Raw genomic sequence first — 26,722 nt, 5'->3', positions numbered from 1 at the left:
TAAATATTCCCAAGTAAAGGCTACAAAATTCTTAAGCGGCGATGGTAACCTCAACGTCAACACCTGGCTCAAGTGAAATTGAAGTGATCTGTCTAACAACGTCTGAGGTTGCTGTTAAGTCGATCAAACGCTTGTGAATTTTAAGCTCGTATCTGTCCCAAGTCTTTGAACCTTCACCGTTTGGCTGTTTGTTGTGTGAGTATATTTGTAATTACAAGGGAATACATCAAAACTCACAGCCTTACGGGTGGTGATCTTGAGTGAACGTGTTGGAAGTCTCACTGGTCCTTTAACACGCAAATCCTTGTCCTTTGCACGGTTGATTAAGTCCGTTGAGAACTTCTCAATAGCCTTGACATTACGTGATGTTAAGGTGATACGGATTTTGTGTGTTTGGGCAACTTGAACTTGCTCAACTTCCTTTTGGTCCTTTGCGACGTAACTCATCTTTGATTTATTCTGTGAGTCAGGAGGTGACTATTAAAGCGTTAAATGTCTATTTATTTTACATCTAACTCCCCCACTCACCAAAGAGATGATCGTTATTTTAACCACTTGCACTCAAATTTAATCCCCATGAAATTTTTAATACTGGGTGATTCAAATTGGTTGGAATTTACAACAATCAACACCCCATCCTATACTACCCCTTTCAACGCTTCAAATTTCATTTTTTTTATTCATTTCTCGACTATTTAAACGATTTTCATCATGTCTTCTCTCTTCAACTTACACAGCCATCAAGTAAGTCCACACCTATAAAGCTGCAATGATGATACACAAAACATACACCATCTTTCGTCTGACTTATAAACGAAGACAAATGTTTCAGCCTTGGCTTAGCAGCTTTATCCCCCTACCTCCATCTAACCATTTCATTCAGTTGTCTATTACATGTACATCTACAATCTTGCCATGTTATCCAAATGCATTTGCACTTCATCTAACATAGTAATCATTTCTTCTTGAATCATTTGCTTGCTTTGTGTTTGACATAGTCTGTTGTAATCCAATGGCTTGTATTCCTTCTCCACTGTTCTTGGTCCCTCACGTGTCCTCCTACCACTCACATCCTCTGAAAGCGTCGCCAATTCTGATGACATAGATGTGCTTAACTGGGAGCATATCAGTTTTTCTCATTCAACTCATCTTTTCAACCCACCACTACTTGTCCCTCACTCCGACTCGTTCTCCTTCCTATATTCCTATACCTTGCGCTACTTGGGTTCATGCTCTCTGATGCCTGGCTTGATCTCCGTCCATGTCCACGAACCCCTGCACGTTCCTGTCCACTCACCGTTGCATGTGCTGCACTCCTTGCACTACCCACATCTTTAGTCACCTCCGACGCCTTCATGTCTGGAGACGGTATTGTCTCCATCACCGATACTGAACTGTTCCTCATCACCGTCGGTCTTGAATTCATTTTTGTCCTCTCCGCTACTCCTACATCTATTTTAGTTGCTCCACTATCTCCCTCCAACTCCCACATACTACCAGTGCTCGAACAAGGATTGTGGCTGTGTGACCTCACCAAGCTAGCTGAGCGACTGAGATTAGGCAAGCTGGGTAAACTGGGTAAACTCGGTGGCTGTTCTTGTGTTTTGCGTATTGGTGGAAATTGGAATGAAGGTGAGAGTGATCCTAGTGTTGTAGGTGTTGCAGGTGTATCTTCTTTCATCTGCGGTGATACCTTTGCTTGTGCGGTCTTGTGCCATGTGCTTTGTGGAGATGTTGTTGTGGAATTAGCTGCTGAGCTGGTTGCTGAGTTACCAGCTGAATTAGCCACATTATTCCCCTTAGCTCTAAAAGCAAATGAACCTTCAAACACATTCTTGTTCTTGCCATTTGCACTGCTATTGGCACTACCCTTGCCACTCCCACTACCTGCGCTACCACTGTGTTCATCCACTTTGGGCGAGAAATCATTCGGGGAGCTGGCCGTGGAATCTGTCGAGAAATTCCTACTACTCGCATAAGAAGATTTGTGACGATGGGCGGTGGGTGTTTTTGGTGTTTTTCTGTTTTTCATTGCACTCACACTGGTATCGATTTGTGCTGCGGGTTGAAATGCACCATAACTAGCTCGGATAGTGCGTCCATTCGACTGCATTTTGTCATCATACTCAGGGTAATCATCGTAGTCGTCATACTGCGTTGGAAGACTACTCCCAGATGGCAAATCTATGCCTGGATAATCACTACTACTGTCATCTATCGCACTTATCGCACTGAGATCTATCATCCCATCACCACCACCGCCACCGGCATTACCGCTACCGCTACCGACTGCATTCAAGTCTATCTGGCGCATAGTCGCGTCACTATCACCATGTAATGGTGTTTTTCTATGCTGCGCTAAACCCAATCCTCTGGTGTTCAACTGTATATCATTCTCATCTTCTGCATTTGGGTCGTCGAATATTCTCAACAGTCTATTCCTTGGTGCGATAGGTTTATTTGGAGCGTCCAACTCAACATCATTTTCAACTTGCCGATTGACAGCTTCAGAGGGGGAGATAGAGGAGTAATCCCATCCGCTCATACGTTGATAATTAGCGTTAAACGCCGCCTCTTCCTCTTCCTCATCCCATACTTGTCCAGCCAGACTTGCGCGTTGACCACCGCGCATCTCCCACTCGCTGTAAATAGTCTGCAGCTTGCGCAGAATGCTTGTCGGTACACGCGAGGAGCTCTTAATATACTTGCATTTTAGCAACTCGTCAGCGGAAGGACGAGATTTAGGATCAGATACCAAACAACTCCCCACCAATTCGCGCATTTCGCGACTATATTTTCCATCATCAGGTAGACGAGCTGGAGGTGAACGAGTGATGAGGAAAATGGCTTTCATTGCCTCTTGGTCGGAGAGAGGGGGACGACCCTGACACATTTCGTAGATTGTAATGCCCAAACTCCATATATCAGCTTTAGAGTCGTACTCACGACCGTTGACGGCATCTGCACCATGTGCTATGACTTCAGGTGCCATCCAGTAAGGAGTACCTATGAAAGTAGTTCGCTTGCTGCTGGCTGATGGGAGACTGGCGCTGACACCGAAATCGCATAAAAGTACACGGCCAACGCTGTTGATGAGTATGTTAGCAGCTTTAATGTCACGATGAATGATGCCGCTCTTGTGTAGAAAGCTTAGTGCATAGAGACATTCACGGACTATCACCACCACGAAACGCTCGTCTAGGCGTGGTTGAGCTTTCATTAGGGTGCGCACACTACCACCGCCTGCGTAATCCATAATAATCCACAGTTTTGAGCCCTCTAAATGACAACCGTAGTAGCGAGTAACGTTCTTGTTGTCGACATCGCGTAGTCGGGATAAAACAGAAACTTCACGCTGGATGTCGGCGACGTCATCATCGATCGCGCTCGTGTTGCCGGAAAGATCAAAGTCGATGACTTTTATGGCGACTACGAAACCCGTGTGGAGGTGGCAGCCTTTCCACACACTGCCGTATGCACCCTTACCGACAATGTGCAATGGCTTGTAGATTTGAGAAGGAGGGAGATTGGAAATGAGTGGATTTGAGATGTGATTGATGAATTTCAAAGGAGGTTTATCGAATTCTTTTATTTTATTCATCGTTGGAGAATAACGGCGATGTCGAGGTGGGTGTTGTTGGTTAAGAGGGCGTTAGACTGATTATAAGTTAGAATTGAAAACAATTTAAATCTATTGATTTTAAAGGAACTAGGAGATGTTGGTGATTTGGTGGATTATAAGCCATCTACGGAGAACAAACTGAGTTATCAATGGCTAGATTTCAATCTGATTTACAACTCAATTAACAACTCAGTGGATGATTTATTTGATCAGCTTTACATCTACCAAGATCATGTTCATCTCTGCAACGCTATTCTTAACCGTTTAACCCAAATCCCCAAAGATGACGTGGGTAGATCCGTTGCAGATCGTTTGCTCGATTTCCTCATTGAGAATGCCTCAATCACTCCACTCACATACCCTCATCTACAATACTTCAATTGGAATCTAGATAACTTGATAAGAGCACACAAGCCATTTAGATCAGACTCTGCCTTCTTATTACGCGTTTTAATTAGCGCTATTGGGTTTAATGACCTTGAAAACCTTCTATCCCACCCAATCCCCGAAATCCTCGACAAACACGTTCAATTTTTCTACAAAGTTCACATTGAATCTTCTATCAAGTACAAGGAGCACGCTGATATTGATGCTCTCTATCTCTCCACCCTCTCTTTCATCCTCTCTCACTGTAAATCTGATTGGTGCGAGTATCTTACAACCCACCTCAATACCAACACACTCCACCTCATCGATAGTCTCACTATTCTAACCCAAAACAACAAAGTTGACATTAGTGATACGCTCGACCATCTAAAGGAGTATATTCTACACAGTACAACCCACAACGACGCCATCATCGCCTCTCTTTCCCGTTGTTTGCTCACTCTTTTCAAATTTTCAGGTGATGATGCTCTCCTAGTGTCAACCATCCACACACTCTTAAACCACCTCTCCTTCTCTACCACCGCACTCATCACCCACCTCACTCTACAACTCAACAGATCCCAAATCACCAACCTCTCCACTTCCATCTTCCTCCAAAACTTAGATACCTATCCTAAGTCGGCCGATATTGCCCATCATCTCATAGCCCTCGCTCCAATCACCCCTCATTCCACTTTTATCGAGATTGCCAAGGCAATTGCCCATCTCGACGACTCGTTCAATGCACAGAAAGCTATGGCTAAACAGTCCCTCTCTGACAAATACCTTTCATCAGCTGTCCTTGAGCACTATTTAAAGCTCTTCATCCAGGCCAGCCAGAACAACTCGAATAAGGTATCTCTCGGTGAATATGTCGATGTAATTGCCATTCTGATGCGTGATGATGACAATCACGCTGAAAGCGACAGTATATCAGCCAAGCTTCGCAAGTTCTGGATCATAGTAGCTACACAGTCTCTACCAGACAGCAATGCACTACACGAAATAGCTCTCAAATCACCCGCGCTTGTCTTCACACAGGCAGACATCACCGCACACAGTGCAATCAACGAAAAACGCGCCTTTCTCACCACAATACTCCCTAGGAATGCAGGCGACATACGCTATCTCTCATCTGACCAAGTAGTGTTGCTCATTACGCTCTACAAGCTGGAGGGCATCCGCTGCGCTCACTGTCGCCCATCGACACTACTTGCGTACCTAGATGGGGATATTTTCAGTGATGCGTCTTCCACCGAGTGCCTTAAGGGCATCTCGGACCTCCTCACGCACACCTTTATCAGCGAATGGATCGCACAGTCTAAGGTGCAATCAATCGACTTGCGGTTGTTAGAGCACATCAAAGCGCTTCTTATAGCGTCGTGCCACAGGTTAGAAATAGTGCGCACTATTGCATTCCGCTTCGCTGACAGAGTGCTTACCGCCATACCGGATCTGGTGTCAAAAAGCGTCGTCATCTACACTGTCCTCGAGTTACTCAGCCTGCTACACCAGTCATGCGCTAATCACATGGAATTTGAATACTCTTTCAGATTCAACTACGCTTCGTCTCTCGCTGCTTTCCAGATCGATCTGCCCGATAGCTCCGCGGTGAAGAACGGGCTGGTGGAAAGACTGAGTCGCGCACTCGACAGGTGGATCGTCTCTGCTCTTCCTGGATCTAACCTCGAGCTGAATTCTACACTGAGCGTGCGTGTTTCACTCTGCTCATCTACCCACCTGCCTCTTCACTAACAACGCCACCAGTCATACCTCGACGAAACTAACGAGGCTTCGCCGACACATTATGGTGCTTCTCTCGCGCTCAGATATTCACTCAAAATACCACCTAATGACTCCCACCTCGCGTCCAAATCCCAGCTCGACGAGGATCTGGCCGGTGCTTTCGCTAATCGCTTCGGTCTGCGCTGTAAAACCAACGGTGAGATCACTGGCGTTAGGTTGGCTTTGAAGAAGGGTGAGTGAGGATATACGCATGTGTCAATCTAACGACAAGCAACCCTCAGGCGTAAACGAAATGCACAAGATCCCAGACAACGAGATATCCAAAGAGGATGTGCGCAGGTTGAAGAAACAGACGCAAGACTTGCTCTATGGGATATACAATAAGGAGTGCGACCTCACACTGCCCGACCTGAAGCGACTATTGTGGAGATGTGCAGGAATACTAATAGCATCAAATAAGCTCGATTTTGAACTGTTACATTTTCTCGTATCGGTCCCGTTCCAAGTGTTCACTGGCGACTCTATCTCCATCGCGCTCGAGGTGTGGACATGGCTATTCCATGAGCGCGTCGATTTCCAGACCAAGATTATTATGGAAATCTCTAGCCAGTGGCTCGGTACTATCAAAGCGCGCAAGGGGCTCTTCTCCCCTTCAGAGATGGATCCTTTCCACGCGGGCATTGAGTACTCGCCGTCGAATGAGGAGGAGCTCAACAGCCACTGCATATCGATCAAAAAGACATTTCTGCCACACCTCTATGTTATTCACCTCATCAACGGTCTTCTCACCACAGTCGAGTCGAATGATCCAATTGCTATCGTCACAGTTTCGAAATGTCTCCATCGGTCTATGCAGTCAGGGCTGATGAGCAGACATCCACTATCTCGTGAGGTGCGTTTCACTATCCTCAACACGGCATTCAGACTGCTCAAGTCGTCGTCCTTAGACGAGACATCCGAGGCGATGATGCGGGAGTCGACGCTGCACTGCGCCCTAGCGTGGTTCGATCTCAAGCCGCAATGGTGCTTCGGTGGTAATAAACTGCAGCTCAAGTCAGATATGCAGTGTCTGGAGATGTTTTTGCACAATGTCAAAACGGATGGTAGGATACAGTCGCACAGCAACAGCACGCACAACAACAAAATGAAGTTGCTCGAGTTGTTGCTTGACAACGAAATAAGCAAGCTGAAAGTGTGGCTCGACCCACTCAATGAGTCCGACAGAGGTGGATACCTTCCTACACTCATACAGGGCACTACCATAACTGAATTTGAGTGGCACAGACACGTCCACACGGCCTGGTCGCATTCACCTGAGCTGCTAATGGGTCTCGCCAGTCGATTCAAGTCCCCAACTATCTCGCGCGAGGTGAAAAAACTGACAAGGAAACACACTAATTGCTTCGTAAACGTGTCAGAGAGTCTGGAGTATTTATTGGATGGCGGTGTGCATGAAGTCTCACCTTCTTCGCTGCGCCTCCTCAACTTCTGGGCACCAGTATCGCCCTCTGTCGCACTAACGTATTTCCAACCAGAGTATAGAAATCACAGTATCGTGCTGCAGTACGCTATGAAGTGTCTCGAACACCACTCGGTCGATCTCACTTTCTTCTACGTCCCCCAGATCGTGCAGGCTTTGCGCGACGATAAACTGGGTTATGTAGAGAGATTCATCTTCGAGACTGCAAAAATCTCCCAACTCTTCTGCCACCAGATCATCTGGAACATGAAAGCTAACACGCACAGAGACGATAACGGGGAGTTGGAGGATCCTATGAAACCGCTACTCGAGAGGATGATCAACATGATAGTGTCTTCGCTATCGGGCGATGCTAAGGAATTCTTCGAACGCGAGTTCTCCTTCTTCGACTCGGTTACTTCGATATCCGGTAAATTGAAGCCGTTCGTGAAAAAGAGCAAGCCAGAGAAAAAGGTTAGTGGGGGATACTGTCACCTCGCCAATACTCATACTCATACCCACACCACCCGCAGAGCAAAATCGACGAGGAGATGCAACGGATAGATGTAGATCCAGGCGTCTACCTGCCCAGCAACCCTGACGGGGTAGTCGTCGACATCGACAAGGTGTCAGGCAGGCCGCTGCAGAGTCATGCCAAGGCGCCCTTCATGGCAACGTTCAAGGTGCGCAAGGAGTTCGTCAATTTACAGTCGCCGGATGGGATTCTCGACACGGAGCAGGAGGAAAAGAAGCAGGTGCTTGAAAAATGGCAGGCAGCTATATTCAAAGTGGGAGATGATTGCAGACAGGACGTTCTTGCGTTGCAGGCTATCGCTATTTTCAAGACCATCTTCTCGAGTGCGGGGATAGCACTGTATCTGAATCCGTACCGCGTTACTGCGACTGGACCGGGAGTAGGTTGCTTTCGTTGTCATGTACCTCACTAACATACACGCAGTGCGGCGTTATTGACGTCGTCCCTAATGCTACATCTAGAGATGAAATGGGTAGAGCTAAGGTGAATGATCTGGCTATATATTTCTTGCAGACTTTCGGTTCGAAAGAGAGCCTCGCGTACCAGAAGAGCAGACTGAACTTTATCAGATCGATGGCAGCGTATTCGCTCATTTGCTACATACTCCAAGTAAAGGACCGCCACAACGGGAATATAATGATAGACGGGGAGGGCCATATTGTGCACATTGACTTTGGGTTCCTGTTCGACATAGGACCGGGTGGGATAAAATTCGAGCCCAACTCGTTCAAACTGAGTCATGAGATGGTGACAGTTATGGGTGGAAGAGATAGTGATGGATACAAGATGTTCCAGGAGCTAATTATCAAGGGCTTCATCGCAGCTAGAATCTACGCACACGAGATCGTCAACGTCGTCAAACTGATGCTCGGTACTGAGTTGCCTTCTTTCAAGGGCGAGGGAACAATATACAGGCTGAGAGAGAGGTTTATGTTGCATTTGGACGACCGCGCTGCGTCGACGTATATGCTCGGCGTCATCAGGAACGCACACGAGAACTCGCGCTCAATTGCATACGACGAGTTTCAGAGGATAACGAATGATATCCCATATGCGTTATGATTTATGTATTAGGTAGAAGATTGTTATCAACATGAAAATATATTCCAATTTCACCCTTTAAACTGCATTCTGGAAACGCTCGAGACCGGTAGCAGTGCCTGTAGAGTTGAGCGTTTGCACGACCTCCCAAGCGCTTCGAACGCAATCTCCGACTGCGATGCCGGTGTAGGGGCTACCAATGACAGCTAGACGGCCGTGGTGGTGGCTGAGGAGGGAGTGATGGAGTGACTGCAGAGCGGACAGATGGCCTGGGGGGTAAGTAGGAATACAAGCGCGCTGCACGCAAACCGTAGAGGCAATCGGGGAGTGTAAATGCGCGGAGAGCTGTCTAGTGACGGTGTCGACGGCCATCTGGCGCAGCTGGGCGGTATCCTCTGTCCGCAGTCCATGCGGCCCGCCTAGCATGACGGTGAGCTTTGTCAGTGGCGCTGGATCCTGCTGCGGCATGGCATCCGAATCGATCACTACACCCAGCGCTCCGTGTGGGTTGCTCGCAGCGGGCGTCGAGCGCGGTATGAGATACCCGAAACCATTTATCGGCAGCGGGGTGCGGGGATACACGAGTGTCACGACTGTTACGTCTGGACGGTGTAGGTGGTGTACACTGTCGCTATAGCTCTCGCTTTCACTCACATTTCCCTGCATGCCTAGAGCGGGTAGGGGGACGGATGAGATGAGGTGGGTACTCTCCACGGCGAGCCCTGTCTGGGTATGGACGGTATAGGCGTCCTTGTGTCGGCTGATACGGTCCACAGCTGTCGACGTGTGTATAGCGACGTTGCTGTGCTGCAGTGCCCCTTCTAGCGAAGTCACTAGCTGCGCAATGCCCTCTTTGAAGGCAAAAATACTCGCATTTTGCATGGCGTGAGTGAGTGAGGGAGAGATAGCACTGCGTATGTCCTCCTCTAGCGCCTTCTCGCGCGCATCCACACCGACACCTCTAAACGCACCGCGGACCACCGATCCAGCGCGCTGCTCGAGCTTGTGCAGCAGCGGGAAGGCGAAGCGGAGAGATAGTTGTCGACTGTCGGCTGCGTATATGCCGTGTATTACCGCACTAGCGATGTCGTCTGCGATTCTATCCCCGAAGCGGCGCCGGAAGAAGGAGTCGACGCTTTCGTCGTGCTCGTCGTGCTGCTGCTGCTGGGGTGGTGTGGTGAGGTCATTCCAGATAGCGCGCGGAATAGAGCGCAATGTCTTGTGCCTGAGTAAGGCACCGGGGATGGCGAGCAGCGACGACGGAAGCCGGTTCAAGTTGTCGGGGTGGTATATGTAGCGGTTGCGAGCTGCTGATGAGGTTTTGGAGGACGTCAGCAGCTCTTTCTCTAGATGTAGCTTGTCGATCAGGTCAAGCAGGAGCGCTCCGCCTACGCCACTCGGCCGTAGTGTGCGCGGTCCACTTTCCACCAGCGCACTGCCGTGGCTGCCGAGATCAATACGCTGGCTGTCTATCCACCCGCCCAATCTATCACTCTGTTCGAATAGATGGATGGCTGTGCCGGGGAATAGCCGCGTGGCGTGGTATGCAGCGGTGAGCCCAGAAATGCCAGCGCCGATGATTGAAATTGATTTTGGTGGTGGCATTACAACAACGATGAAGATATATCCAGCCCAGTCAATGCATTTTAAAGTTACGCTGGATGGCAGCGGGAAGGAGGACTGTAGTACACTCACACTGCCATCGAGTTTGTACGTCGATTGGGATGAGATTTCTAGACTGGATAGGGCTACTGAGATTGTTGAATTGGTGGAGGGGGACACAGACGTTGAAATACCGCAAGTTGCTTCGAATCAAGACACTATACTGAGATTACAACTCTATGGCCAGTCTATCACCCTGCCTGTGCACGCGAGATACCCGCTCCTCAAACAGCGCGCAGGCGTTAGTGAGAGTACTCTGGTTAGCACGTTCCATTCTTGCATGGGCACACCAAGCACGCAAAGCACACAAGACACCTCTACTGTATACATACCCACCGGATCCAGTAACCATAGATTTGTGGTCGCAGCCACCACCACTGCAATCACGCTGGCTGGATTCGTGTATATACTCAGCTGCCTGTTTAGACGGGGGCACGCGAAAAACGAATGAAATAAGGATGAATTGCATCGTGTAGCAGATATTTATGTTAGATACCGCGCTAGTAGAGTTAGTAAGACCAAGTTGTGTGCAGGGATTAGTACTTAACAGACAAGAGGGGGGAAGGTGCACGCAGGAAGCTACTCCAGCGAGAGAGACAGACACACCAACGCAGCACCTTCCAGCAGTACGGGGACTGCCCGTGAATAACATCACCACCCGATTATCATTGTTGCCTGCAAATAGCAACCTCATTGAGCAGCGCTACGTGACAGAGCCACGAGCAAGCGTGGGCGTTGCGTGATAGGTGCTCGACTCGTGAACAGCTCTCTGCTGGGAGAAGGCGAGTACGAAACTCTACACGAGTGAGACGTGTCCAGCGCTGTCGTTGAGAGGAGCACCGCACCAAGCACCGTAGCAACAGCCGATGACTGCGACAGCTCCAGAGGCAATTTAGTGATGCGAGTACCAAACTCAGCGACGGCAGACTAACACCACCGACTAAGGAAACTATCGCCCAGACAAGCACTCCAGAGCTCCTGCCAGGCACTCCATGGCCACAGCTAAACCATCAGTTAAGACGGGGACCACACGCGGGAACCAGAGACTTCAGAGCGGCGGAGAAACACTCCAAGAAGGAGGAATACGCTACTGGCAACTTGGTGTGCGTGCTACTTAAAGCCAACACATCCCAGCGTGTAGATGTGGTCGTTGAGTGGTGTGTCTGGTGCATCTGGTGCATAGGGAGACTGGGAACGTGCGTAGCCACGCCGTGGTTCCAAGGGCCTTACAAACACCTCCTCAACATTGACCGATATTCTACCTCAGGTTAGGTGATACGCCCGTGGCGCAATGTTGTGGAAGACGGAGTGGTCCCGCTGAGTGTGTGGGTGCATTACCAGCTGTAGCGGGGAGTGGCGCATTGGGAGTGCTGTGCCGGTGATGTCCGTGTGTCTCTGTGGCTGTGATTTTTATTTTTATTCGTCGTCGTCGTCGTTGTCGCCCCTAAACGCGCTCGTCGACGCGTCGACGCGTTGCACCAGGACGACGACGATAAGAAATTAAAAATTGAATCCAGCAAACCAAATGTCTGTAGTTCTGCCTGCCTTCAAGGTCACTGAGCTTGTCCAGTGTCTCTGCGATCCCCAGTACTTCAACCTGCGCATCTCCGCCGACGACATCAACCGGCCGACGCCGCAAGTGGTACAAATGATATACGCGGCGTGTCTGGACTACTTCATGGGGCTACGTCCGGAGTCCCTCGAGGCTCCCAAGACGCTCTTGCTTGGCAGGATGCAATTTCCCGTGGGTGTTTATTCCAGTGCGAGGACAATCGACTAAGTGACGCTATCAGGAACTCTTCGCTGACTCTGTCCCCCTTATGATGTTCCACCAGCACGTCACCAACCTCACCAAGATCGCCCAGGTCGATTTCTTCACTCTGCAGGACCTAACGCGGCCAGACGCCGCACGCACGCGCAAGATCTTATCCGCGCTTGTGAATTTTGCTAAGTTCAAACAAGAGCGACAGGCGACGGTTGACGGTGTGGCAGCGCGCAGCGAAGCGTTGAAAGAGCGGCGGGGTGAGTTAGCTGGAGAGAATGAGCGATTGCGCAGTGCGACTGCACAGCTGCGTGAACAACGCGCTCAAGATGAACCACAGGCGAAACAAGCGCGCGTAGAGATGGAGCAAGCCCTCAGTGAACTATCCCGCCTCAAGCAACACCAGACAGTCCTCGCGAGCGAGATTGATAAACTGAAAAATCACAAAGGGGAGCTCAACAAGGCTATCACGCATTATCAGAGTCTGTTGCACAATGCACAGCAAATCGGTCACACTTCCACCGCTCGCCTTGTGCAATCGCCTGACCGCCAAAAACGCGCTATCGCAGATATGGGAGACGAGCTAGCTGCCGAACGTGCAGCTGAAGCAGGGCTCGAGAAACGCACCAAGGACCTCAAAATTCGTCTCGAATACATGGACTCGTTTAACAATGACATTCAGGCTTGTATCGCTGTCTTAAACGTCATAGAAGTCGAGCAAGGTAGAGTTGACGGTGCTTATAGACACTCAGCTCATTTGCGTGATGGGATCGATCAGAAACAGAAAGATCACACCGCACTCTCCGTTCGCTTCCAACAGCTTTCGAGACAGGTCGATAACGCGCGTGAAAGACTCGAACGCACACAGCGCACGGCTACAGAGAAACGTGAGGCTATTCGCGCTCAGATGGCAGCATTCCGCAGCGAGCACGAGGTTATCTCCACTGAGAGGACGGAACGGCGGAAAGAGTACGAGGGGAAGCTGGAACGTAACTCCAAGTTGGAGCAGGATGTGAGGGAGTGCTATATTGAGTAAATCGCTACTGACACACAAACCTAGACTCGCGAACTGGAGTTAAGCCACGAACAAGAAATGAACGCGTTGCAATCAACGTGGGTAACGCTGGAGGAACAAATCGAGTACTACACAGACCAGCTGACGTCTGCGATGAATAAGCACAACTAAGAATAATTTGTACAATACACCCCTTAACTAAATACAATCATGTACCAACACACTGTAAATGCTACCCAGTAAATAACACAGCCACAGGTCAGGCGTCGCCCGCACTAGACTTATGGAAGAGAAGAAGATGTGGAGGAAGGATCATCCATTTGTACGCAGAAGCATTTGCGCGGTTCAAGGCGCTGGCTCACCAAACCCAGGGCTTCTGGGCGAAACCGATGAAAGGTGCCGATGGCACTCTCAATCTGCTAGTCTGGGAGGCAGGAATACCGGGCAAAGCAGGCGTGAGTTTTGGTGTCTGTGGTCTGTAGTGGCCCGGCTGACGGAATGCAGAGCGCGTGGGAGCACGGGGTATATAAGCTCAATGTGGCATTTCCAGAGGGTGGCTGAGGTGATTCATGCGTCGATACAGTCTAATCCATAGCCCTGCAGATTACCCATCGAAGCCTCCCAAGTGTAAATTCACGCCGCCGTTGTTCCATCCAAATGTTTATCCGAGGTGGGTGAATGGGCGTGTATAAGTAGCATACTCTCACACAATCCTCAGTGGCACCGTCTGCTTGAGTATCCTCGATGAAGAAAAGGGTTGGAAACCTGCGATCACTCTCAAGCAGGTGTGAATCATCTTTTTGCTCGATATACCCGCTTAGAATACCCCAGATCGTCCTAGGCGTGCAGGAACTCCTGACAGACCCAAATGCCTCTGATCCTGCTCAAGTTGAGGCGTATACCATGTTCAAGTGAGTGAGGTTGATTCCAAGTAGTAGCAGCTAACAAAAACGCCTTTAGAAATGATAAAAGTGGTTATGAGTGGGTTGCTATCAGCAAATCACATACCATCTAACACACGACATAGACGGAGAGTAAGACAACAAGCGCGTGAAAATATTCCACATTAATACATACATGGCTTATATTCTAGCCTTGAGGTAGTCGCTGGCAATGCGCTGCGTGTAGTGCGTCAAGTTGATGTGACCTGTCAGTCGTTTGCGCAGGTGTGAGGATGGCGGGAGGAGGGAGAGAGTGAGATAGAGGTAGGCGAATAAACAGGCGTCTGCGTAAGTTGGTTTGCTAGAGTGTGTTAGTTTATTGCGTCGATAATAGCCCATTTACACCCACTCTCCACCCAATATCCACGTATTCGACGCAAGATTGGCGGATAACTCAGATAAGGCATTCGCAGCGATCCTATCGACAGCATCCACATCCACTGGCACACATTCGTATGGTTCCTCGCTGGGGAAATAGCGGGCATATAGCCAAGATGTCAGAGTAGTGTGTGTGTGGTCTAAGACATGATTGCCGCTGACGACCTTTGCGATCTCAACGCTAGCTGATGCTTTGAGGCGATTGAAGTGGTGTGACTGTTGCAAAGATATCAGTTTAGTGGTCGCTGGGAAGTAGAGATTGGCAGAGTGGAGCGACGCGGATGGTATGAATAGGTGGTAAGTGAGGAAAGATATTCTCAGCTGTTTCTCTATTGTGTGTAGAAGGTGCTCGTCTGGGACGTTATTACAGCTACCATCCTCGACATACGCCCTTATCTGGTCATCGGTGAGCAGGACGGGTGTCTGGCCATCTGTGTGCGGGAGTTCTAGCACAGGAAGCCTGCCTGAGGGAGTGTAAGGGATTATACACGCTAAGAACACCGCCACGCACTATTCGGCGATCCATTTGGTTCGTTGGTGGATTTAAGTTTGAATTCGACGCCATTGAGTAGCAAATAAATCTGCCATTTGAGGCATTCAGCTGCGGTAGAGTGAGTCGTTGTAAGCCACTTTACAATTCCGCCCACGCTCAAATGATATCGATGACCTCGCGTAGACCCAGAGTACTGGCTGGTGGGTAACATGCACAGCTGCGTGGCCAACATCCATACGCTTCAATGGGAATCTACCTGTCAGTGGTATTCCCTTCAACCCTAGAAACTCGGTTATCATGGCAGATAATTTTATACCAAGAAGAGTGAGCCAATCACGTTTCTGCAAATTACATCGATGATCGCTAGAATTGGTTTACGCGCTAATAACTCAAACTGCCTTAGGGCGTTTGTGCAGCGTGAGTGGCGGTGTTTGATAGCGTCTAGCACTCTCATAGCGTGTAGCAGCAGCAGCAGCCACCAGACTCGGCAACACACTTAAGAGCCCCTCAAAGCTGATACACACACAGAAACTCAACGAATCAGAAAATCTCGCCCTCCTCAACCACCAAAGAAATCTCAGACCTTCTTCCCCACATTTCACTATCTACCAGCCACAACTTACTTGGGTTGCTTCTATTGCCAACAGAGTCACTGGCGTTGGTCTCTCTGCGGGTATCTACGCCTTCGCTATTGGATACGTAACCCTGCCTTTAGCTGGCGCTGGATTTGACAGCCAGTCTCTTATCGAAATCACCCAATCTGCTCCTGTCTGGCTTAAGGCTTTGGTCAAGGTACCTATCGCCGCTGCCTTCTCTTTCCACTCTCTCAACGGCATTAGACATTTGTTATGGGATACCGGCAGATGTGAGTTGTGTGCCTTGAAACACTTTGATCACACACTCACACATACACCCAGTCTTAACCCTCAAAGGCGCTTACCAAACTGGATACGCCGTACTTGGTCTCACTGCTGTGTCTACAATTGGCTTGATGTTACTCTGAATAGCTCCATGTACCCTTTTATCAATTACATTCACTTGTTCCATTCTTACACCTGACTTGTACTCCTACTCCTCATCAACCTCGCCAACTCCTCAAACGCTGTCCATCCAATCGCTGAAGAGAGTGCTTTGCGTGCTATTCTAATCCCGCTCCCAGCGAACAGCGACCGTGGTGACTTGTTCACTATCATCACTATAGATGCCCACAGTGTTTTATATTGGTTGGGAAATATTTGCATTTTAGTCTGCCAACGTTAGTCGATACCTCCAATGCACGCAACACCTGCCCACCTTGACTACATCGAAGCTGCAAAGGCGTTAGCTGACCTGTCAAGTTTTAATAGATACTTTCCACTCACGGATGTGTGATCAGCGTGCAACTAGTGCCAGCGAGCAGACCTATGAGAGTAATTAGCACTACTACACCAGCAACTACATCCACCAATCCACCCACCAGAAACGCTGTATATGACTGGCGCAGGTATGTGTCTCCCGCTGCTGCTGCCAATATCCTGTAAGTGGGCTGTAGAGGGGAGTGTGAGTGGGTGAGCGTGAGCATGAGCATGAGTTAAAAGGAGAGTGCCACGCTGTTGGCTAAGAACACACCAACCACACGCCTCTCAAGACTCACATCCATACTCCTTCATCCGCTCATAAAGGACGACATACAACCCCGCATATGGCGCATCACGCAGAGCAGAAGCGGAGAAACCGGCGAGAAGGCCACGCGGGCCTGACTGTCTGACTATATCACCCAGCGCGCCTAGAATAGACCTGTATCTGTACAGATCACTCTGCAGAAGGGGAAGGAAGAGCGAGGTAAGTTCAAGTTGAATGGAGTGAGCTCATCATCCACCCACCTCAAATCGCGCTTTACACACTGTAAATGGGTTGAGAAGAAACCCCACCGCCGTCCTTGCCAATGCACCCGAAAGCAAATTGCCGCGTCCGTTCAAACGCGAGAATTCAGACGTCGTGGCCTGACTAGAGGGTGTCTGGGGATGGAACAGACCTGTGGATATCATGTAACTGCGTAGTGACTGGAGGGAAGTGAAATCTGTTCATCTTTAGCCGTTTTCATCCCCAATCGTTCGAATCGACCCACACAGTGCCACTCCAGGTACATTTCTAGCCTTGTAGTGAGCTATGTCTTGCTAAAGTGTCATACACACGCACCTCCACAGCGTAGGCGTCGTTCCCCGCCACAAACCAGCTAGCCCTTCGTCCTTGATTATCCCCTTTGTGATGTCGTACACTCTTCGACGGCTTCGGTAAGCTAAGTACACTATACACATAACCCCACATACCGCGTTGATTTGAGCATCTTGCGCATATTCCGGATATTCTTCTCGCTGAGACTGTCGTTATGCCCCTCTACCTGCTGTAGGCGGGTTTTGATGACGTCGAACGGTTGCAGTGCGACGGCAGCAGCGAATCCAGACTGAGTACATTGAGAAATAGCATGACAACGCCCCCTAATACTCACCGTCGCTCCAGATAGAAGCCTCTGACTTATCTGCGAATTCTGAGAATTCTGGCTGACTTCCTTCACCATGACAATGAGTGTAGGATAACAACATTAATAATAGCAATATATAATTTTGTTTACAATTTGTTTAACTTACAAGTCATGATTTCTGTATACAGGCAATTGCGACGCTGAGAAGCCAAATTCTTCAACAAGTCGCTCACCAACCTTTGTTTCAACTTCTGTACCATCGCGAGATACCTTAACTGGTCTATTCATATTCCATGGGTTGTTTATTCCCTTGAGCTTTCTGTGTTTTTTTTTTTTTTAGTCGAGACTTTCTTTACCATTTTTCACTCACGAAAATGGCACTGGGCGTGTCGACAGCCACTCAATTGAAAATGGATGTCCAAACGTTCTGGTCTTTCGCGCATACGGACTGTCATTATCTTTCTGTCTCAATTGCTCATCTGTTGGTGGCAACCCATCCATAGGTGAAGGCGTTTGTTGGTAAGGAGGCGGTGAAAGGAAGCTACTCCTATAACCATCCTTAACCATACGGTTATCTCTTTCTACTACTTGCCCTAAATGATCGCGCCCTACAATAGGTGCACTCTTATTCTGTGGTTGATCTAAAGGATGAGAATACTGCGAGAAATCATCTTGCATTTGCCCCGGAGCTGTGATGTCGATATCAATTTCCAACTCTTCTTATCTTCTCATTAATGCACCTACCAGACCACCTCAGCCCTTCATCGCTACTTTGCAATCCATCTGTAAACCACACTTAGCATAATCTTAACAACCAAATCAAACCCACCAATTCCCAAACTTGTCTGACTATCCTTTACATCTTTAAGACTAGCTTTGTCCAAGAAGTGTGGCGAGAAGTGTGCCTGTAAATTAGACTGCATTTCCTCCTGAGTATCATTTGCATTTCTTTTAGGTATCTTGCTGCTCATGCGCTATATTATTCTCAGCTATCATCTCATACACCTACCACCTAAAACTCACTGCTAACCCGTAAAATCCACGCTGTTTATTAGCAGACATGAATAGAATAACGTGAGATGCTTCATTATAAGCTTTGTTCAAGATCTCCTCATTTTGAGGTTGTGTCGACCACCGATTTTCGTGTCTCGACGTATCCAAGTCGTTCTGTGTCGAGCTGTCGTCAGTCAACCATCAATTTTGACATAGATCATACCTTGGATAAGGCTTTCAAAATGAAAAAGCGCCTAGGTCTCTTATCACCCTTCCAAGTATAAGTTACACTTGGCTCCTCTTCAGATTGCGGTAAGGGTGTTGATGTTGATTCATCCTTCTTAACTGAAACAACTGGTTCTTTGAGCTTCTGTGAGATGCTCTCAGCCAGCTCAAAGAATTGCCCTCCACTTTCATTCACTGCATTTGACGCCTGTGTCTGAAATCCGTCAACAAGCAAACCCAAATAGTGTTGTGTTTGCTCAAGAATTTCTCTACCTGGTCCCTCTGGCGCGGATGCAGCTTGAATAACTTGAGGTGTCTTCAAAACTGAGAGTGCAGTAAGCGATGCTGCTGCTGCTGCTGCTGCAACGGCACTATGTTCGCTTGGAGTAGAAGACGCGGATTGGTTAATCTGGTGATTATAAAGTTGAGTAGGTGTAGAAGTTGAAGTTGGTGTAGGCTGACGAGGGATTACGTTCAAGGATGACGTATTCCCAGACTCAGGTCTCTTCACTCGCTCTGTTTTGTAGTTGTTTGGTAAATGGGGCGATTGATTGACATCAGGGCTTGTGACAGGCCTCTGGCCAGTAACCCCAGAAGTCGAAGGAGCGTTAAATTGTTATCATATCGAGAAAGTAAGCCAGCCTGAAGTAGGAATTATGAGTGAACAAATTGCCAACCAACATCTCAGACAATAAACTTACATCACTAAGTGAACTAGCGACCTGACCAGTGGCATGCTTTACTTTACATTTAATTCTTCTCCCACCAAGTTCGAAACTGCTCAAACGAGAAATAACGTTTGGATCAATGAAGGAGGCAAAAGCGCAATGAGAACGATCAATGACCGTTGGAAGAGCTATCGGAGGACATTCGTGATTTTGCAAAGCCTTAGCAAGGACTTCAGGCGTAATATTAATTGGAAGACCACCAAACCATACGGTGACGGTTGAGGGGATTGAGAGAGAATGCAAAGGATTATCGTTACCACTCAACTTAGATAAGCTCGTCTTAGGATTGTAAGTAGGCGTATTGAAAGAAGCAGGGAAAGTGTTTGGCTTTGAGTGGAATAGATTCTGAAGGTGAGCTTCGGAAGCATTCCTAGAAGAATGATTTGCAGCATTAGTGATCTGCGAGTGAGCTGAGCTATTTATTTGAGGGAATTGATTAGAATGATTGAAGCTAAATATCCAGTCAGTCTCCAAGCTGAGCTTATCGGTGAGCTGCGTATTCAACTCGTCGAACTCATCAATATGATCGTAATTTGATTGGCTGGATTGCATATACTGGGACTGCGACCAGCGTTCCCGCCCTGGAATTTTAAAATTGTAGTTCATTCAGTCTCATACGCTTATGGCCTTAGTTTTCGCTCTTGATTTCGCTCTCGCTCTGGCTCGATCTATGTAAGGACGTACTCTCTTTCAATTAGAAGAGGCACTTGTGTACACTATATTTCAGCTGCAGTGCTAACACGATGTTACTGCTGTATCGTTTCCCTTGATTGTGGCGCTGCACCTAATTTTTACATCCACTTACAACGCCCCACTTCACTAAAAAATTATTTTGAAAATTAATTCATTTTGGTCAATTTTGCCAATTGAATATGGACATTATCCTGGTGTATTCACATACACGTCATCCCTCCACTCATCCTAACTTGTTTTGTCATGTGAAATTTCTCATTTCTTTTCTCTTTATAAATGCATCGTTTTAAAAGTTAAACATAAAGTGTCTTCCACCAAAGCCTCCTGGGAAACCACCTCCACCACCACCTCCAGAGAAGCTACCTGGGAACCCGTTGTGGAAGAACATGTGTTGGAATGCGCCTGCACCTTGCTGGAATGGATGCTCATGTCCACTCTCTGGATCATTTGGATCGTCTCCTTGATCAAACCTTTGGCGTAGTTCTGCGTCACTAAGTACACCATATGCCTCATTAAGCCTCTCCATTGCTTCCACAGATCCTCCTTTATCTGGATGTGCTTCTTTAGATTGCTTACGACTATTTTCTGTCAGTTTACTCCACTTATCCTTTTTCCTACTCACTATGCCTTCTTGATTTCTTTATCAGTCGCACTACGAGGTACACCGAGCACTTTATAGTAGTCTTTAGACTTGCTTTGTTTCAGAAGCTTTCTTGCTCGTTGAAGTCTCGATGCGATCTGTCGGATATCACATCAGCTTACTTTATATTAGCACCCCCACTTACATCCCTATTCGACCGGCCACTTGCTTCAAACGCCTTCTCAAGCACATCAACTGCCTTCTCAAAATCCTCCGCTTTGAGCATTCCCTCTGCCCTACCGATAAGCGCGTCGAGGTTGTTTGAATCAAACTTGAGCGTTTCCTCGCAGAAGCTTTCAGCCTTCTTGAGGTCATTTGCCTGAACGTAAGCTTTACAGCTCCACGAGACTAAACGGTTTCTAAGTGCTGGACTGAAGCTTGCATCGTAGACTTGTTTGGGTATTGGTGCCTCAGTCAGACCTGGCCATTCACTTGCTATACTCCCTATTCTCATACCTTCATCTAATCTCTTTAACAACCCATTGTTGCCATTAATAACACTAGCCAGCGCTCTCCAATTGCTTGATTGAGAGAACATGACAGCACGACTAATATCTTTCGTGTCGCTTTTGAGGACTTTAAAGAACTTTTTACACACTTTTGACTCCGGATCCGTGTGTAAGCACTGCTTGATCTGATTCAAGGATACTTCTGGTTTGCCTTGGTAGTAGTAGGTCAGATGTGCGAGTCTAAGAAGCAAATCAGATTGAATTGAAGGCTGAATGTGAGCAATGCGGCTTTGAATAGGGTTAATGAGAGTAATCTAGTGGGTAATATAATAAAAACTCACTTCAAATCATTTGTAGCCCCATTAATGTCACCAAGAGCTAAAAAGCAATCAACACGTATTTGTAGAAGTCTTAGAGAGTTGCTGGCGATTTCTATAGCCTTTGTGACCGATTGAAGAGTCTCTGACCAACGCCTAGCTTTGTGTGTCTTGTCTGTTTGGTTTGTGAGCTTTTCCAAGCTCTTGATCTTTGATTGCTGGGGGGGATTAGAGTGGTATACAACGAATAAACGCAGAACCCACAAGATCTTTTGCAGTTTTATCATTCTTGTGATTCTTTTGATAGATGTCAGTCTCCGCTTTGGCTTGGTGATACTCTCCGTCCTTCAACAAGATCCTAGCTCTTTGGATTCTTGCCTTTGAGAGTTGGTTAGCAGTATAATAGACACCGATAAAATCCCCTTACCTGCTCAAATGAAGGCTGTAGCTCGAGTACTGTCTCCAGGTCATTCAACGCAGCTGAGTTTCTACCCAGACTTAAATACGCTGTAGCTCTCTTGTAATGCGATAGATAAGAGCTCGGATCAGCGTCTATAGCTGTTACTACTGTGATCACGCTAAACTCCAAACTCACCGATAGCTTTGGTGTAGAGATTTGCTGCGTCGGTGAACCTTCCCATCGCAAGCTGTGCGTTCGCCTGCTGTAAGATGCCAGCGTCCGCCGCGCAGCTACCCGCCACCATCAGCAGCAGCACGAATTTCAGTCCTGCTAGTAATTTCATCCTCAACGTCAACGACCAAGGTACGATCAATCAAACAATTTATTTAAATTTAAACGTAAATACACTCTTTCTATTCATCCCCTCTGCCAATATCACCATCTTCAATCTCCTTAATCAATCTCGATTCGCGTTCTCTAGCTTCCTCCGCTTTGGCAAGATCATCGTCCTTGGATTTAAGTGGGTAGCGCATCGCCTGTAAATTATCAGCTTATTTCTGATACCCATTCTCTCTACTTACCTTGACACTGTCGTTATGAAGATCCATACAGAATTGGATTCTTTGTCTGAACAGCACTTGTGGCTCTTCAGTGTCGTAGATGTTTCCTCCTTGCTTACTCTCCATGTAACCTTGTTGATGATTGATCGTTGCTTCAATTACTCCCTCTCTTGCTGCTTTCGCGACTATGTACTCTGCGTCTTCCTCTGAATCAAGTCTCAGCTTTGCGCATATGTCCCCAAGTGGAATACGGCTATAAGCTAATGAGATCATACGTAATCCAGTCCTGATAACATTGTGTCTAAGTCTCAGGATGAGTGTGTACGTGCTGTCACGTATGAAGCTGTCACTGTGCTTCGATAAAGCATCTGCAAAGAGTGATAAATCACCAACTCTGACTGCCTGTGTGATAGCCAAGTAGCCACCCTTCTCCAAAGAGCCTTTAAGGAGTTGTTGTTTGAATATCGAACGTTCTGGTATGTCTCCCATCAACAACTCAACCACAACAAAGAACTTGTAGGCCTTTCAAGTGTGTTAATTAAATCATACCCACTAAATTATCTCATACTAACATTTTGTAAGAAGCCTGGTGCGATATTTCCGCTTGGTGCTCTTCTGATTGCCTGTTGCAAGTTATGATGAGCGTCACTGTAGTTTAGTTGAACAGCCTTGACGCGACCAAGGTAGTACAGATAACGGGCAAGCTGTGGATTACCTGCGCCTTCTGGGAATGTTGACTTGGCAATCAGCTTGTCAGCTTGATCGTATGCCTTAGCTGAGATGTAGCAGCGTAAAAGACAGTTGAGGATAACTGCTTGGCAATCAGTGTCTTTTCTGAGCACCGCTGTTCTTTGACCGGCTAAAAGTTGAGTACGTGATTCTTGTTCTTGACCGAGAAGTTCGTGTATTCTGTAGTAATAGAACCAGACCTTGGCTGCAAGAGGATCAAACGATCTTTTATTGAGTGCCTGGATGTTGTTGAGTGTTGTTATTGCCAACTCGAGGGCCTGTACAATCTGTTAAAGAAATCCGCCCGAAGTCGGTACCAATACTTACGCTGCTCAGATTTGGCTTGTCAATTAGTCGCAAAAGCACCAGCAAAGACAAATATATGTCAACTTCAGGTAAAGTGCCAGATTCGCTTGTTTGGGCTAATGACGAATCCACTTGCATGTCGTTTGAGAGGTATGGCATTAACTGAGTCTTGTATTTGCGAGCTTGTGTGATTGTTAGCTGAGCGAAATTTGCGTAGATTGTACACACATCCCAGCTGCTGGATTGCCTGAAGAAGAACCTCATCGCTTAGTCTCTTACGCAGCGTAGTCAAAGTACGTAAGACTCTGCTGGTAATTCTAGATTCCGTGGTGATTACAGCTCTCTCAATCAAAGACGCATTCTGTCTGATTTCTGCTGCGTGGTTAATTGAGATTTTACACCTATAGCAAGTACGAACCATCGATAACAGTCTGTACAGGCTTCACATCCTGCTTGCTGTTTTCTTGTGGCGCTTTCTCGGCTTGGTCAATTTCGATTTCTTCTGCCGCCATTGATGGTTTAGGTTGAACGCGTCATCGAGACAGACTGGACAACCACAGCGATAATGATTTATTTTGATTCATTTTACATCGCATTGATGGCGATTTAAATATTTAGTATGTCTTTCGGTTATTGAGGTGCTCTATATCCACTCTATGAGGTAATCATCCAGCAAACGCTCAAAGCAGCGTAGCTATGTGTATCTTAAGCACTCGAGTTCTTCAACAGCTTTACATCATTTTACACTACAGTTGTCCCTGCACCAACGCCAATCATTTCAACCTCCGCGCCAAAGTCCATACCAGGCTTAGAGACATAGAATTACATGTGAAATGAAGAGTGCCTGGATCAAAGCAAAGTTGATCAATATTGATGTCATCTTTTAGCGGGTGGGTGTGTTATAATGTTGAAAATGTTCATATACTAGCGCTCGGTAATGGTTAAACAACTTTTGCTACATTGCAGGAATTACAGTACGGTATTTGAAAATTGCCATTTCCTACTATCCAGACTTTAAAGTTCCCAGCGCAGTCTTCATCAGCTCTCCACCCTCATTCTATGAAATTTCGAAATGCATTTGGTCAAGCCAAACCCCACGATTTCAGAGTTTTAATGACCCTCACTTTTCTATACCTAAATCACTTCTACAAGGCGTTTAGTGAGGCGAAATAGCAATATCTTTTTCCTGGTGCTAGGTTTGATTCCTTTAGAGGCCACGCGACGTAGAACGTTTTACGCGTTTATAGGGCCGAACACTTGAGATATTTAAGCATTTGAGGTCTCTATAAGTTAGATTTGTATCCATCGGTTAATCACATGATATCCTCTGTATCTTTGCTATAACGTACTCTAGAACGCTCTAGGACCATTGCTTCCGATCAGCGTGCAGGGTGCAATATGGAACGCCAGGGATCTAAGTGCTTAGATAGATTTGACGCGTCGCTTGATACCGCATTATCGGCAAATTCGACTCTGACTTTGTGCAATGAATACATTGTGTTCCATACCTTTCTTCTCATCTAAGGCTTGTAAACATATGTGTGCTTTTTGGGGGTTAGGGTGAGCAAGCTCGAATCGCGCGCTGTATGGTTCCTGGGTGACATCAGACACAAGCTTTTCGATAAGATGTGTTCGAGGTTTCTGTACATTTCCACATCAACCTTATGAGTCCTAATTTGTTACCAAACTGACATGATTGTCATGCCAGTTGCGTTTCCTTATCCTGTTACACCAACGCCAATCATTTCAACCTCCGCGCCAAAGTCCATACCAGGCTTAGAGACATAGAATTACATGTGAAATGAAGAGTGCCTGGATCAAAGCAAAGTTGATCAATATTGATGTCATCTTTTAGCGGGTGGGTGTGTTATAATGTTGAAAATGTTCATATACTAGCGCTCGGTAATGGTTAAACAACTTTTGCTACATTGCAGGAATTACAGTACGGTATTTGAAAATTGCCATTTCCTACTATCCAGACTTTAAAGTTCCCAGCGCAGTCTTCATCAGCTCTCCACCCTCATTCTATGAAATTTCGAAATGCATTTGGTCAAGCCAAACCCCACGATTTCAGAGTTTTAATGACCCTCACTTTTCTATACCTAAATCACTTCTACAAGGCGTTTAGTGAGGCGAAATAGCAATATCTTTTTCCTGGTGCTAGGTTTGATTCCTTTAGAGGCCACGCGACGTAGAACGTTTTACGCGTTTATAGGGCCGAACACTTGAGATATTTAAGCATTTGAGGTCTCTATAAGTTAGATTTGTATCCATCGGTTAATCACATGATATCCTCTGTATCTTTGCTATAACGTACTCTAGAACGCTCTAGGACCATTGCTTCCGATCAGCGTGCAGGGTGCAATATGGAACGCCAGGGATCTAAGACTGGCAATATTATATTATTTCCGGTAGAAATAACAATTGAGCTTTTCAAAGGTTTGAGAATAGGCAAAGGATGTTTTATCCCCTAGGCCTCTAATCATTCCTTAACCACATAAAACTGATAGGCTGCGCTCATTTTTCTCACTTACTGGGCCATTGCACGGTAACCTGAGTAGATTAAAATATATGTAGTGATCAATACTACTTGAAAGATTACCATACTGTAGTGAAATTCCAAATCCCCTTGCGATCTCATATAGTCGTCCTGAGGGTCGTCATTGATCTTTATCCGAGTCGCAGATAGAGTAAGCAGTCGGTGTGACCGTCTAAGCTAGCATGTCTTTGCTAAATCGTCACCCTTTCCAGCCGCTTTACCGTCCAGCCAAGCGAGCTGCACTTGTAATAACTACATATATTCCATTGAGCATAAAGTGGTTAGCAGTATTAGATGGTTTTTAAATTAATAGACTAATAATACAAATAAATAAATACACGTGTGAACTAAATTATTTCCCTTGTTGAGCTGAGTTTGTTACATAGCGGTGCTCTATCTGTCTCATTAAGGCCAGCCTGTAGAAGGCATTCAAAGAACTCAAAAGAAGGTTTCCTAACACCAACGCCAATCATTTCAACCTCCGCGCCAAAGTCCATACCAGGCTTAGAGACATAGAATTACATGTGAAATGAAGAGTGCCTGGATCAAAGCAAAGTTGATCAATATTGATGTCATCTTTTAGCGGGTGGGTGTGTTATAATGTTGAAAATGTTCATATACTAGCGCTCGGTAATGGTTAAACAACTTTTGCTACATTGCAG

At 46.9% G+C, this 26,722-nt stretch overlaps 11 protein-coding genes across 11 annotated transcripts; 4 read left to right on the top strand and 7 right to left on the bottom strand.

The window, feature by feature from the left end:
- Positions 1-31: 31 nt before the first annotated feature.
- J056_004829 (40S ribosomal protein S20) lies at positions 32-447 on the bottom strand (the record flags this gene model as incomplete). Its single annotated transcript, XM_009270019.1, has 2 exons — positions 32-184; positions 238-447. The coding sequence occupies 2 exons, from the start codon at positions 445-447 to the stop codon at positions 32-34; spliced, it is 363 nt and encodes a 120-aa protein (XP_009268294.1).
- Positions 448-902: 455 nt separating this feature from the next.
- On the bottom strand, positions 903-3,601 carry J056_004828 (Serine/threonine-protein kinase KIC1; the record flags this gene model as incomplete). The annotated part of the gene is made up of 2 exons (XM_009270018.1): positions 903-1,115; positions 1,163-3,601. 2 exons carry the CDS (start codon positions 3,599-3,601, stop codon positions 903-905), a joined length of 2,652 nt encoding a protein of 883 aa, XP_009268293.1.
- Positions 3,602-3,905: 304 nt separating this feature from the next.
- J056_004827 (Phosphatidylinositol 4-kinase stt4) lies at positions 3,906-8,790 on the top strand (the record flags this gene model as incomplete). Its single annotated transcript, XM_009270017.1, has 6 exons — positions 3,906-3,910; positions 4,045-5,698; positions 5,756-5,966; positions 6,016-7,667; positions 7,727-8,107; positions 8,152-8,790. 6 exons carry the CDS (start codon positions 3,906-3,908, stop codon positions 8,788-8,790), a joined length of 4,542 nt encoding a protein of 1,513 aa, XP_009268292.1.
- A 57-nt stretch (positions 8,791-8,847) lies between these two features.
- Positions 8,848-10,374, bottom strand: J056_004826 (Protoporphyrinogen oxidase; the record flags this gene model as incomplete). The annotated part of the gene is made up of 1 exon (XM_009270016.1): positions 8,848-10,374. The coding sequence occupies one exon, from the start codon at positions 10,372-10,374 to the stop codon at positions 8,848-8,850; it is 1,527 nt and encodes a 508-aa protein (XP_009268291.1).
- Positions 10,375-10,408: 34 nt separating this feature from the next.
- Positions 10,409-11,703, top strand: J056_004825 (uncharacterized protein; the record flags this gene model as incomplete). Its single annotated transcript, XM_009270015.1, has 2 exons — positions 10,409-10,690; positions 11,317-11,703. 2 exons carry the CDS (start codon positions 10,409-10,411, stop codon positions 11,701-11,703), a joined length of 669 nt encoding a protein of 222 aa, XP_009268290.1.
- Positions 11,704-11,956: 253 nt separating this feature from the next.
- Positions 11,957-14,223, top strand: J056_004824 (SUMO-conjugating enzyme ubc9; the record flags this gene model as incomplete). The annotated part of the gene is made up of 10 exons (XM_009270014.1): positions 11,957-12,175; positions 12,225-13,205; positions 13,254-13,306; positions 13,467-13,530; positions 13,580-13,663; positions 13,713-13,761; positions 13,812-13,878; positions 13,927-13,993; positions 14,040-14,119; positions 14,169-14,223. The coding sequence occupies 10 exons, from the start codon at positions 11,957-11,959 to the stop codon at positions 14,221-14,223; spliced, it is 1,719 nt and encodes a 572-aa protein (XP_009268289.1).
- Positions 14,224-14,290: 67 nt separating this feature from the next.
- On the bottom strand, positions 14,291-15,319 carry J056_004823 (uncharacterized protein; the record flags this gene model as incomplete). The annotated part of the gene is made up of 4 exons (XM_009270013.1): positions 14,291-14,450; positions 14,499-14,991; positions 15,039-15,128; positions 15,175-15,319. The coding sequence occupies 4 exons, from the start codon at positions 15,317-15,319 to the stop codon at positions 14,291-14,293; spliced, it is 888 nt and encodes a 295-aa protein (XP_009268288.1).
- Positions 15,320-15,376: 57 nt separating this feature from the next.
- On the top strand, positions 15,377-16,023 carry J056_004822 (uncharacterized protein; the record flags this gene model as incomplete). The annotated part of the gene is made up of 3 exons (XM_009270012.1): positions 15,377-15,437; positions 15,484-15,885; positions 15,938-16,023. 3 exons carry the CDS (start codon positions 15,377-15,379, stop codon positions 16,021-16,023), a joined length of 549 nt encoding a protein of 182 aa, XP_009268287.1.
- A 46-nt stretch (positions 16,024-16,069) lies between these two features.
- J056_004821 (Solute carrier family 25 member 38-like protein) lies at positions 16,070-20,033 on the bottom strand (the record flags this gene model as incomplete). The annotated part of the gene is made up of 17 exons (XM_009270011.1): positions 16,070-16,267; positions 16,314-16,329; positions 16,382-16,421; positions 16,477-16,545; positions 16,654-16,816; positions 16,883-17,079; positions 17,128-17,150; positions 17,199-17,279; positions 17,330-17,463; positions 17,509-17,538; positions 17,719-17,800; positions 17,852-18,170; positions 18,226-18,264; positions 18,311-18,455; positions 18,505-18,648; positions 18,698-19,276; positions 19,401-20,033. The coding sequence occupies 17 exons, from the start codon at positions 20,031-20,033 to the stop codon at positions 16,070-16,072; spliced, it is 2,892 nt and encodes a 963-aa protein (XP_009268286.1).
- Positions 20,034-20,406: 373 nt separating this feature from the next.
- J056_004820 (DnaJ-like protein subfamily C member 3) lies at positions 20,407-22,269 on the bottom strand (the record flags this gene model as incomplete). Its single annotated transcript, XM_009270010.1, has 7 exons — positions 20,407-20,698; positions 20,743-20,858; positions 20,906-21,497; positions 21,551-21,744; positions 21,791-21,904; positions 21,954-22,078; positions 22,122-22,269. 7 exons carry the CDS (start codon positions 22,267-22,269, stop codon positions 20,407-20,409), a joined length of 1,581 nt encoding a protein of 526 aa, XP_009268285.1.
- Positions 22,270-22,339: 70 nt separating this feature from the next.
- On the bottom strand, positions 22,340-24,033 carry J056_004819 (putative 26S proteasome non-ATPase regulatory subunit 3; the record flags this gene model as incomplete). The annotated part of the gene is made up of 6 exons (XM_009270009.1): positions 22,340-22,462; positions 22,508-23,008; positions 23,059-23,493; positions 23,543-23,703; positions 23,750-23,893; positions 23,940-24,033. The coding sequence occupies 6 exons, from the start codon at positions 24,031-24,033 to the stop codon at positions 22,340-22,342; spliced, it is 1,458 nt and encodes a 485-aa protein (XP_009268284.1).
- Positions 24,034-26,722: the final 2,689 nt, after the last annotated feature.

The sequence above is a fragment of the Wallemia ichthyophaga genome, assembly GCF_000400465.1.
Source record: "Wallemia ichthyophaga EXF-994 unplaced genomic scaffold scaffold9, whole genome shotgun sequence".
In the NCBI taxonomy this organism is placed as follows: Eukaryota; Fungi; Basidiomycota; class Wallemiomycetes; order Wallemiales; family Wallemiaceae; genus Wallemia; species Wallemia ichthyophaga.
Note: the sequence above shows the minus strand (reverse complement) of the source record. Positions and strands in the feature narration are given on the sequence as shown.